The sequence below is a fragment of the Heliconius melpomene genome, chromosome 13 (assembly GCF_056956725.1).
Source record: "Heliconius melpomene rosina isolate 202511_hmr_F chromosome 13, ASM5695672v1, whole genome shotgun sequence".
Classification (NCBI taxonomy): domain Eukaryota; kingdom Metazoa; phylum Arthropoda; class Insecta; order Lepidoptera; family Nymphalidae; genus Heliconius; species Heliconius melpomene.
The window spans coordinates 13,357,512-13,370,290 of NC_140401.1; the positions used below are offsets into that span (position 1 = coordinate 13,357,512).

Genomic DNA, 12,779 nt, shown 5'->3' on the forward strand with positions numbered 1-12,779 from the left:
ATAATAACGGTCTCTACAAATGCGTCTACATCTATTTGGCATATAACTGTCAATAATTGTCAAAAATTGTAAACAAATGAACATGTGGGAAATGTGATTGCGGCTCCAGTGCTTAGTTATTACTTATCAATAATATAATTAGACATGAGTAAAATATAAAGAACTAAACATTGTATATTGTAATATAACATATTTTAAAGATGTCTCATCAACTAGGACGAGTCGTCTCGCAAATTCTTCAAAGATATTACGGTGAAATAGTGCAGAAAGTTGGCGATGATTTATTTATCTACGGAAGCAAGCCAATTAATATGATAGTTAAAACTACAGGTCTTCCGCGCACACAAGTATTTATTACATATTTGAAATTTATTAAAATAAAGTCTAGTTGGAGGCTGTCGTGGTGCAGGGGACAAGCGTTTGACTACAAACACGACTGTTTTGAGTTAAATTTCCACTCGGGAAAATGTATAATTTATTTGTATTAATTTTTTTCTGTATTAAGGCAAAGCGCAGCGTTAAGTTCCACTACTCATCACGCAATGCATCAAAAAATCGACGGAAAGTAGAAAACGGCGTGTCTTAACACTTTTATCCTGCTGCCCATCCCGCTATATATGAGATACACCATGAAGCTAAAAAAATACATAAAATAATGTGATCTGATTGGACCTTTATTATTTTACTATAAGATACTTTGTTTTCAGGTAATAGAAAGCTTAAGGACTTTACTGAAGTTTGATTTAGCAAGTTTTGAAGCTACTAATGTCATTGTAGACTATAAACTGAATCCTGATAATATAATGTTACTCATAAGATATCCTAGGTAACAAAAAGTTATTACAATAAATAAATTAATAATAATTTCATATTATGTTCAAGTTACTATTGAATAAAAATTGAAATTTTTACATCATATTAAAGTGTTATTCACATAAAGGAAAGATAAATGGTTTAGAAATATAAAAATTAGAAATAGCTGAACTTGCACCCACAATTCAACCAATCAACTTCTGACTGATCAAGATTTATTCTTTGATAGTTTTTAAAAAAATTGTATTCAAGTACCATTAAAATTATTAAATTTTCTAGAATTTCAAAAAACTACAATTGTATATTATCTCTTTATTTATTTTAGATATCTATTGCAAATGAAAAGTAAGTATGGAAGTGAAGCTGAGATGATAATAGAGGAACTGCTCCAACAAGCCTCTTGTACTACTACTGTGTTATTAGTTACTGTGATGAACAAATACAAAGATGACAAGGTAATATTTCATATTTTTTATTATGTAGGGAGGTTGTGATGCAGAGGCACCAATCAGGGGAATTAATTATTGAATATTTGTTTTAACTTGCTCTATTAAAATGTGGAGTTATCTCACATTAATTAATATATCAAAAATTCAGGGGTAAGTGAGGACTAGAGTGTGTTAACAAAAAATTGTAATAAAAGGAATACATGTTATATTTATTTTTATTTTTAAATTAAATATTCAATAAATTATAAAGTTTAATTAAAATTTGTTCACATAAATTTTAATATTTTCAGGAGAAAAACCTTACAATGGTTAAACTCAAAGACACATTTGTTAGTTTAGCGACCGCCGGTTATATACAGCAGGCTCCAGTCGCAGAACTCAAAGATAGTGAGATACCTACATTAGTACCAGTTGCAACTATAATACCAGATTTAGATGTAAGAGACCTTATTCAAGCAATGAGCAATAATTTAAGTGATTGTACCGACAGTAAGTATAAAACCTTCAGAGCTTCACACTACTCCGTTTTTAAACGGTTTTATTTAGCTCACCCCGTTTGTTTGTTTGGGTCAAATTTAGTAATTGAAATTTAACCCTCTTCCCGTTAACCGATTGATCTGAAATTTGGTATACGCCTTTGATTCTGGTGACAATACAATTATCCATATTCAATATTATTGTGAATCCAAGATGGCCGCCGCTACAAGATGGCGGACAACTTAGTTTTTTTCAATCCCATCAATATGGATATCAAATGAAAGGGCTTGTCAAGTAGAATTCAGTGGACTATACAAAATGAAAATCCAAGATGGCCGCCACTATAAGATGGCGGACAAGTTAGTTTTTTTCAATCCTATCAATACGGGTATCAAATGAAAGGGCTTGTCAAGTAGAATTCAGTGCACTATACAAAATCAAAATCAAAGATGGCCACTGCTACAAAATGGCGGATAATGTAGTTTTCAATCCCATCAATATGGGTATCAAAATAAAGGGCTTGGTAAGTATAATACAGTATACTATACACAATTACAATATGAATCTCCCACCTAAGTCAAAATCTGGTATCCTGTCGAGGACTGTGTGGCTATAGGGTGCCTAAAAATGATACGTCGCTAGGGGTACCACCCAAGGTAAAAGGTAAAAGCGCGCCGAGAACTGTATGGCACTAGGTGGATAAAAATGATATGTCGTTAGCGTTTTCCCCTCAAGATTCAGGCACATCTTGTTGTACATAGCCTTGTCCCTCTATTGGACCTCTGGGGGGGTCGTTCGTAACATTCTCCATTAACCTTGCAATAATGAGACATCGAGCCTCATTTCAACGAATTGAATAGCATGAGAAATAAAAACTAAAAACTTAAAAATAAAAAAGTAAAAAAAAAATTTTAAGTTAAACGGTTTTATATTGCAGATAAATGTACTAAAAGCTAAAAAATAATTTCATAGAAATTAAGATTACTAAAATAAAATCGTGGGGACACTTGCTACTTACCACTAGGTGGGTGAAGTCTCACGCTATGTCTTTCAATTGTAGATATTGGACGTGCCCCACGATTAAATTTTAGTAATCATAATTTCTATGAAATTATTTTTTAGCTTTTAGTACATTTATCTGCAATATAAAACCGTTTAACTTAAAATTTTTCAAGTTTTTTTTTAAATTATTAATGATTATTTTGTTTATCCATTGATAAAATGAACAGGCTACTTATTCGCATAGTAATTGTTATACAAAAATAGTATCTTAAGCTCTGAATTCAAGTGATTTATGAAAATGTATATATTGTAATGTATATATTGTAAGTATGTTTAAAGTGGGGAGCAGAGTGTCTACTAGTCTCCCTCTCCCTACTCTCAACCGAAATATATTTTTTTAAATTAGAGTTTCAATAATTTCAATCTTTTTTTATTCTAAAGTTTTTACTTTTCTCTCAAAATTACACAACATTGATTAGTAAAAAAATTACATATTATATTCTATTACAGATACATATTGGAAAGTGAATTTTGATAGATTCCATTTGGATTTCCGAGATGACATCATGATTAAAGCTGTCACACGTAGGATAGATGAGAATGGTAAGTTTATGGTGTATTTGTATATCTACACATAAGTATATCTATACATAGTAAGTAAGAGACTTCCTAACATCATCCAGGCTAGTTCTGTCCTGAACCAATCTGCTATACTATTGATAAATCAATTTTTATTAAATAAGTCTTGGCAATTTTTTACGCTTTTCGTTTTGTTTAAGCGGATCTCGAATTCGGATCTCGGATTTGACCATTTTATAATAAAATGGAAAAGTTTGTTTTGTGAACGAGTTAATCTCGGTAACTACTGATTCAAATTGAAAGATTATTTATATGTTGAATAGTCAATTTATCGAGAAGTCTATAATAAATCACGTTAATGTAACTTATAATTTAATAATTCCATTTCAGCTGGCGAACTAATGCGTGTGTTGTTAGAACAAATGTATTTGACATCGTCAGCGTGGGCTCCGGAGTCGAGTCCGGTGTGTGCCACAGATTTAAGAGAAAACGCGAGACGAGTGCCCGACAAGCCTTTACTACATATGCATGTTGATCAATATTTGAAGGTTTTAGGTATATTTTATTATTTCTATTAATGTTCAAAGGGGCGCCGAATGGTCCGCAAAACTATTTAAATATATGAATTTAATGAAATACATCATATATTGGTTCGTCTGGAGTAGCGCTGAAAAAGTATTTTGCCCCGGGCGCGAGTTAAACTCGCTACTCCACTGCGGTGATGGGAAGCTCTGTAGTATGAGTCACTCCGCCGTTACCATCCTGCATTTTATGTGTTTTTGAATATTTTCACTGCATTAGCATTGGAAACAGGGCGACTCGATGTACTCAGTAGACTAATCAGTAAAGTTATCACGAGGCACTTTAGTTGCTGGAGAATAAAAGAGTAAAAAAGTAGTTCTAAGATTTATTTTGTATGTAGATCAAATTAATATAAAGAATGAGTACCTCGCTAATTCTTAGAACGGATCTATATAATAGTACCGATTTCAATACGATTCGTTTCCAATACGATCCCAGCCTGTTAAAATATTCTTCGTCAAACGTATCTTTATAAGTACTCTGTCCACCAGAGGAAAGCAGCGGTGGTTTTATTCGTCGCGTGGGCGAGGCGGGCGGCGGGCAGTACGCGGTGTGCGCGCGCCGCGCCGCTGTCGCCCTCCTGCACGCGGCGCTCGACCACACCGTCACCGAGCGGCTGGGTAGCCACGCCGCTAGGATATTTAGGTGAACTATTTGTGTTATTAAATTCCTAGTTTTGTTTTAGCGGATGTTTATGCCAAATAGGGAAAACTTAAGGGATGAAGACACTTTGCTCCTCACTGTCTCTCCAATTTGCAGGTATTGCGTTTTGAGAAAATCCTATGCCGCACTATGTTTTGTAACCAGTGCATGGAAAAAGAAATAATTTAGTACAGTCAGGTGCTGTGCGATAATGATATTTGGTCTTTATTTATTCCTACATTGTTCTTCATTTTAATAACCATTTTTTTATTTATTAGACTGATACGCACAAAAAAATATATAGAAGAGGAGGATATACAGAAGAACGCAATGTTGCCGAATAAAGAGTGTAAGGAACTGACATACAAACTATTAGAAGAACATTTTATAAGTGTACAGGTGAGACAAAGCTTACTTACTATAAAACAGTAATTACCAGTAATTATAAATAATAATTATTTATAATTACTGGTAAAAACAATATTTAATATGTTAATAATAATTAAATGAAAAATTTAAGCTACAATATGTGTCTAAGCTTTTTTTTAAATTTTTTTTTTTTCGTTTTGTTTTTTCATAAATATTAATTGTTTTACTATATTAATTGTTTTATTCATAAATATTAATTGTTTTACTTTTAAGTTTTTGTTAATTAAAAATATTGTGACTTACAAATATATAATAGATATATATAGAAAGTGTTACTTGGATTTTTTTAGCCAATGAGAAAAGCTGCATCAGCTGGTGGTTCTGCAAAAGCCGTTTATCTATATCATGTTAAATTGTTTGAGGTATGTATTGTAGAGAAAAATTACAAAATTTATTATAAGTAAAGTTAGCTCATATAAAATAAGATTATGATACATTAACATATTTTAAAAAATGAAGAACATTACCCATACATAGTATTTAATGATAAAAAGAAGTAAAATTCATTATACACAAATGATTTGATAATTAATTTCATGGACATTGTTTTTTAAAATCTTTTCTTTCTTTATCTGAAAACACTTTGTATATGTGTTATATGCATATATTAGTTTTTTTATTCCAAATTCATACATTCACACATCTAAAAGCTAAGGCTATCTTAGGCTTACAGTTATGGTAGTAAATATTGTAATTTCAAATGGAAATTTAAATTTTGTAACTTTTATGGATTTCAAGCGTAAAGGTGTGTATTTGATGTATAAAAGTATGAATGTCGAGTGCAGGATTGAGCTATACGCACGTGTCACGTGTAGGTGGCGCACACGCTGCGCTCGCTGTGCCTGCGCGCGCTGCACAACGCGGCGGTGGCGGGCGGCGTGGTGCGGGCGGCGCACTCGCGCCTGCTCGACAAACAACGCCGCGTGCGCTCCATCGTGCACGGCATGCGCGTGCGCGGCGAGCCTCAGGGCAACATCGACGACGTACGTATACTGTACTTCCAGTACTCACGTTTTTATGATTGTCTTTCAGTCTCACGCTGGTGCCCTTGTGCCACAACGGCCTATCTCGAAGTTAGGCTTTCTTTCTTTATGTGTATGCGTATTGTTCACATAATATTTAAAACAAGAAAAGCAGCACTTACGGTAGCTTCAGGGCTACGATTCTGTGACTCTTCGATAGTATTGTTTTTTTTATATTTCTTAACTTCACGCTCAGCAAGACGGAAAAATGGAACCAGTGTCAAGATAATCGATTTTGCCATTGCGTGGCAAATGGCTGAACTCAATGATGGGCTTTGTCTGCTTTCTAGAATGGAGAAATGAATTCCTATAGTACTAAACGTCCATTTGATATTACCAACATTCGTTCGAAGTTATTTTAAATCAGTTATTTTAATTCCTAGGTACTAGAAACACTGACACCCCCAGAGTTATCGGCAGTAGCAAACGCCGAGCGGAAACTACACACTCTCGCTGCAGCTGAGTTAGAATTGGATAAAGTACTGTTCCTAATATCTTGTTACTTTGCGTATACGAAATAAAATATTTGTTTATAAGTATTTGTTTTCTACATTTTGTTCTAGATATACTCAAAGAAAACAGTGGTTAACAATCGGTATTCCATATTATGTAAATACCGTTATTATTAGTTATACTTTAAAATCTCATAAGACATTAACTTCACGCATCTCCTACACCTTGTGATACAAGCAGAGAGGACCTAGTAATAAACCTATCAGTCTCCAAATTTATATTAAATTGTAACTTAAAATCAACATAAAAATATTACCTCTAATATTCGATTTTTATAAATAAGAAAGTGTTTAAATAAAAGACATGCTGATATTCTTAAAATTTTATTTGACCCCATCGAAACTCAATCGTTCAAACAATGTACAACCTATAATGTCCGATTATAAAACTCGCTATCTACAACCGAACGGACTCGAAGCTGCTACCTGATGCGAGTCGCGATACATTCACTTACTAATAGGGCACATGACTTTATAATATGAGCTTGAATTTTAACTGAATATTATAACAAAACCTTAAGCCATAATAATATCGAAACTTTGATATGATCAAGTTGTTTTTATGTTTCACAGATGATATAAATCAAAAAGTTATACTAAATGGCAACACTGTTTAGTGACATTTATTTTTAAAAAAACGAATTTAGATATAGATAATAAACGCAACCGTCATGTACCCCATTCTCGTAACAAACCAAAATGTCAATTAATCAACATCATTATAATCATTAATTTTATATTAACAAGTATATAATTATGTACGAAGTAAACCTGTTATACAGTGACACCTAATATTTGGAAATTTATTACAGATAGGACCGTTGTATGTGCTGTGGACTATATATATTGTTAAATGCGTAAAATAATTATTATTTATAAGACTGAATAAATTTGGATAAACCTTTCATGACTCGGACTATACCTTCATACAATAGTCCACGATGTACTAAACGCGAGTATTATTGCAAATCATTTAAACAACATTTTATCTATAAAATTGCAACTAGTTTATAAAAATATAAGCAGGTCCACATACAACGGTATTAAAAAATATCAAGCTAATTTGTATTTCTAGTATTTTGACTAAATAAAAGATATTTACATTCGTCGACCTTCGCCTTAGTCACTGCCATTCCAGGATTAAAGGATAAATCGATGTTTCAAATATGATACGTTTTAAATTATATAAAATATACATTTTCAATTATAAGTGAAGCATAATTTTGTGATAAATATTACACTACTAAATTAGTAGAAGTAGAAGTAAAAAAAAAGGATATGAATATATAAATAAAATAAACTTATACGTAAAAAATATATAATAGATACATATCTGTAAGGTTCCCTCTGCCTACACTGCTGTATGGATGCAGTGTAAAAGAATAACTTTAAACCTCAGAATTGACAGTGACATTGCCTATATAATTAGCGTGTAGTAGAAACACTTATAACCCGATTAAGTTTAAAGAGCTATCGCCTATGAAATATTAGAATACGGTGAAGACATCGAACTATCAGACCTACGATATCACTTAACGACGCTACGCCACACCCGTTAATAAATACTTTGTAACCTTCGAAAAACAAAATGGCACCTGATATATTATCATTATCAATTAGTTTCATTGGACTTAAAAGTTTTAAGCAAACCAAAATCATGCATTAAAATTTAAATATATATTTTTTTATCTTTTCTATTCATGGTATGACAATTAGCTATTTACTAGTAAAACAACTGTTTTACCATAAGCAACTGCAATAAATGATAATTTATTATTACAAAATGATAGCCTAATAAGTTTAGCTAACTTATTTAGACTATTGATACTCTAATCATACATGTATATAGTCCGGTATAATCCGTCAAAAACAATCGTTCTTCGAAGGTTAGTCCGTTGTATAATATAAGCGGTATTATTATAGCATATGTACAAAGGATGAGAAAAGCAACGAAAATAAAACATGCGTTTGACATTGTAAATTTATTTTAATTATAACTAAGTATTTTACACAACTTAACAAAATATATATACGCGAACTAAACAGTAATCGAAATAAAAAATAATAATATAATGCAACGGAAATCCGAAACTAATATTGGTACACTTGTTTTTTCTTCGATGTTGGCAAGATTGCTATTTAATATTCAGTCGTCAAAACAAATGTATGAATATTTAGTTTTTTTTGTCGATTTTTTGATTCCCAGTCACTTAATACTGCTGATAATTTAACATAGCACGTTGTGTCTGTCGCGTAAATAATTTTATTTGTACTATATCACAAAATGTTTCATATTTTTACAAAAAACGACAGGATAAGTTTTAAAAGTTTAAACAACATGAATAATAATTTTGATGGAGATTAAAAAATCCTCTAATTTAGTATCATATAGGTAGAGCTCAAACAGTTTTTATTTAAAAAAAATTGTAAAAGCATAAAAAATGACACGACAACAATATAAAGCATTTCCTTATAATTTTGATTTAATAACAATGATTCTTTAGTACTGCTAGAACTCCCCCTAAGAGTTTTTAACAAAACATCTGATTCAAATATAATATAGATAACTCAAAAAAGCCAATATAAAATAAAATAATATCTAAAGCTAAGTAAATAAAAGCTAAAAACAATATAATGTGATGTAAATCATATTAATAAGCTTCTCTTTTATATACAGGAACGTAGCGCTAAACGTACACATAGTGGCGCGTGGAAATAATAAAAAAATTATACCGAGACCAGCACGAGTTCATTTTACGTCGAAAACAATAATTTTGAACCTAAAGTCAATTTAAGAGCCTAAACTTCGGGATAGGAGATATTATTTTTTTCGACATTTCCGTATAACAAAGTCGCATATTTATTAAAAATGTATGATTGCACTCAAATAAAATTCCCTTATAGATAATTTTATTATGAACAACATATGTATTAAAGACTTTGTCGTACCTAAAGATGCCCGATAGTTAAGCTACACTAGCGCAGTAAATAGCGTTACAGGTACAGTACGGTCGACGAGCCGTGGCCGCCCTGAAGCCCTTCCGACTTTGTGAACTTTTACGCAATCCTCAAATCAAAACAGAGCAGTCATCCACGACTCGTCGACCGTACTGTACATTAAACGAACACACAAGTGCGAGACCACCGTCGTTACTATATAGCCCGTTATATATTATACTATGTACATACATTGCAAACAAATATTTTGATAGTTCTACCATAATTTGTCATTTCAACTTTATAAATAGCTCCGTTAATATAAATTCATATAGATGGCCTAAATTATAATACTAAAATATTTATTCCCCGCAGTTTAGCGTTGTTTCAGTCCATTTCGCGGTGACCTTAATTTTAGTCCAGACAAATATTATATGTTTTCATTTCATAGAATTAAACAAACGATGAAAAAAGCAAATAAAACCAAAAGGACCACAAAAAAATCAACGCACAAAGTGGACCCGTAAAACAATAGATGCGACCGTCAAAATATTTCAAAACGACCAATCCATCACAACAACTTTTTACTAGCAGTCGACGGCTGATATCACTATGAACTATAAATACGCGGTGAGATAAGAGTATAAACGCTTTGTAAAGCTGATTTCGATACCTGCGATATTTTTAATAGTACCCCAAAAAATGTGCGTTTACAATTACAATTTACGAAAGGAAGTAAAGTGCCGATCTGAAATGTCCGAAAGGAACGTAAGTAAAGTAAGTATAGACGAGTCTTTTAAAAACATCACAAGTGAGCACTAGGTTTGGGCGAAGGGGGTTGGTGCCTACATCACTGAGTGTGAACACATTGTCCGCGATCGCTCGATCGATCTAATATAAGCGCATTACAATATACAGCACGACGCGGAGCAACAACTGCTTGAACCGCCTTTACTCTTTTGTCGTTGATCTGAAATTGAAAATAAATTTTATGTTAATAAAATGGAAACAAATATTATTTATTACCACAAGTAAAAGAAAGGTTCTGTTAAATCTGAAAATACAGTACGGTCAACGGAGTCGTGGCTGCTTTTAGGACATTTACTTTTGATTATTCTCATCACGAGTGAACAATATCCAAAATTTCAAAAAGCCTAACTTCAGGGCAGACACAAATCGTCGTCCGTACTATATAAATCAGTATGTTATTATAATGGGATTACATAAAAAATCATGTCAAAATGTAATAAAAAAACAATTGTGGAATGGACAATATTCATAACTTACAAAATATTGAAGGAAGGATTTGGATGGGATAAAGATTACAGATTAGGTAGGTACGTTAACTCCAACGGACTTCTGCAAATGTAATTAAACACACAGTTTACTTTAAGTTACAAATAAGAAATCAATAGGAAAAGCAAGGTTATTAGTGTTTTTTAGTTTGCTGATAAGAACTTCTTAAGCAAACAGTTATTTTGACTAACTTTCTGCAATATGTACAACAATTGTCAAAATTCCTATCGAATACTATCAAAAATGATACACACCATGTGAGTTAGGCTCGGGCAAGTGTTCGCGCGGTACCAGATGCATGACAGTGGTGCGACCCAGGGGCAGGCCGAGCGCGCCCAGCGTCACCGAGCTGTGCAGGAAGCGCCCTTGGTATATGAGTCGGAGGATTTCAGCGCGAGACACGCATTCTGTTGCCCAGTCCGCTGGAAATGTACAGAAATAAGTTAATTATAGACTATTTATTTTTACTATTATTGAGTTCTGCCACTTAAGAAGTAGTTTCTCAAATATTAGATTCTCTTTGCATATTCAGTGCGCGAAAGTGAAAAAAAAAAAACAAAGAGAAAAGTGTTTATGATATAATTATATTGTTGATAGTTTTGTGAACACTACGCCTTAAAATTATAATTAAGATTTAAGAAATTTTGTCTGTATGTATAATTAATATACAAGTGTTATCAGTTACATTATCTATTACCATATCAGATAGCCATTTCTTTGCCATTAAAATATTATAATATTAAAATAAAATAAATACAAAAACATATAACTAGCAAAATGTATAAAATAAAAAAGAAACAAAAGCAGAAAGATGGATATACTACCTGCCTCCAGAGAGATTTGAACTCTCGACCCCTGGTTTACAAGACCAGTGCTCTAACCCCTGAGCTATGGAGGCTACAAAATAACGAGTGTAAATATCGACTGGTAGCGGAACGCGTCGACACATACAATTACAACACACAATACGCGACTGTATTTACGAAGTATTTCTTGTGAATCATTCATAGATGGCGCTCCATGAAAAATATTATAAAGATATTGGATTTTAATGTACAGGACGGTCGACGAGTAGTGGCCGCTTCAAAAGTTAGTAGACGCAGGCCACCAAACCTACGTCATTTTAGCAAAGTAAAAATTTTGAGAATGATTAGTCTAATATGAAGTAAAGACGGTACGCGTGCTTAACTTAACTTGAAAGTGGTGACCTTTCAGAGGCAGCGCCAACTAAAAACTAAAAGGTTATAGTAGAAACGCTCGTATTTAAATTGTTTTAAAGATACAAAATAATATAAAAATTTATTTACTACTAGCGGACGCGCGCAGCTTCGCTTGCGTATTTAAGGGTGAATTCTAATAACCCATGAAACATGTGTTCAACGAAATATTTTTAAGAGTCTAAATTTCACATTTTATAAAAATCGGTGGCGATTTAAAGATTTTTCCATACAAACTTTCAACCCCTTATTTGCACCCTTAGTGGGTGAATTCTAGAAAACCATGAAACATTTGTTTAATTATATACGTTTAAGAGTCTGAATTTCAAATTTTATAAAAATTGGTGACGATTTAAAAAAACCTATACAAACTTTCAACCCCTTATTTGCACCCTTAGGGGGAGAATTCTAGAAAACGATGAAACACGTGTTCAATTAAATACTTTTAAAAATCTAAATTTCAAATTTTATAAAAATCGGTGCCGATTTAATTTTTTTTCCATACAAACTTTGAACCCCTATTTCACCCCTTTAGGGTAAAAATTTTTCAAAATCCCTTCTTAGTGGATGTCCAGATTACGAAAGTAAACTTTTGTCCAAATTTAACGTTTCTACGCACAGCGGTTACGGCTGTGCGTGCGTCTTACCTCAGTCAGTGAGGACAAGTCCTATATATATAGATTACCAGCCCCTTTACGTGGGCCTTTCCCGCCAGATGTCCTTAAGGTTGTTTAAAATTGAGGCCAACGACGTTTTACTAAGAAGCATAAATTTTACATATATTAAGGTACTGGGATATTAGGCTATATCGTTTTCTGAGCT

General features: G+C 32.6%; 2 protein-coding genes and 1 non-coding gene across 5 annotated transcripts in view; 1 reads left to right on the top strand and 2 right to left on the bottom strand.

The window, feature by feature from the left end:
* Window positions 1-54: 54 nt before the first annotated feature.
* On the top strand, window positions 55-7,184 carry Polr3C (RNA polymerase III subunit C). 3 transcript variants are annotated; one of them, XM_085196655.1, is made up of 12 exons: window positions 55-347; window positions 708-826; window positions 1,139-1,268; window positions 1,553-1,751; window positions 3,252-3,344; window positions 3,711-3,875; window positions 4,394-4,547; window positions 4,823-4,943; window positions 5,264-5,335; window positions 5,789-5,956; window positions 6,379-6,474; window positions 6,559-7,184. In XM_085196655.1, exons 1-12 carry the CDS (start codon window positions 201-203, stop codon window positions 6,622-6,624), a joined length of 1,530 nt encoding a protein of 509 aa, XP_085052781.1. In that variant the 5' UTR covers window positions 55-200; the 3' UTR covers window positions 6,625-7,184. The 3 variants fall into 3 exon arrangements, with proteins under 3 accessions (XP_085052781.1, XP_085052782.1, XP_085052783.1); XM_085196657.1 differs by having other exon boundaries at window positions 192-330; XM_085196656.1 differs by having other exon boundaries at window positions 56-347; window positions 6,379-7,184.
* UBL3 (ubiquitin like 3) overlaps window positions 6,816-12,779 on the bottom strand; it is a 110,569-nt gene continuing 104,605 nt past the window's right edge. The window contains exons 3-4 of the mRNA XM_085196660.1: window positions 10,995-11,162; window positions 6,816-10,414 (exon numbers count right to left, since the gene is read on the bottom strand). Of these exons, the coding sequence (XP_085052786.1) occupies window positions 10,350-10,414; window positions 10,995-11,162 (233 nt within the window). The 3' untranslated portion in view covers window positions 6,816-10,349. The remainder of the gene's footprint in view (window positions 10,415-10,994; window positions 11,163-12,779) is intronic.
* TRNAT-UGU (transfer RNA threonine (anticodon UGU)) lies at window positions 11,566-11,638 on the bottom strand. The gene has a single exon. It is a non-coding gene; the product is annotated as a tRNA-Thr (tRNA).

Bases quoted from the DNA above. Each gene is read 5' to 3' on its own strand.
- Polr3C (XM_085196655.1), top strand. From the start codon at position 201: ATGTCTCATCAACTAGGACGAGTCGTCTCGCAAATTCTTCAAAGATAT. The intron at 827-1,138 runs GTAACAAAAAGT...TATTTATTTTAG, and splicing joins TTACTCATAAGATATCCTAG to ATATCTATTGCAAATGAAAA. The intron at 5,957-6,378 runs GTACGTATACTG...TTTAATTCCTAG, and splicing joins CTCAGGGCAACATCGACGAC to GTACTAGAAACACTGACACC.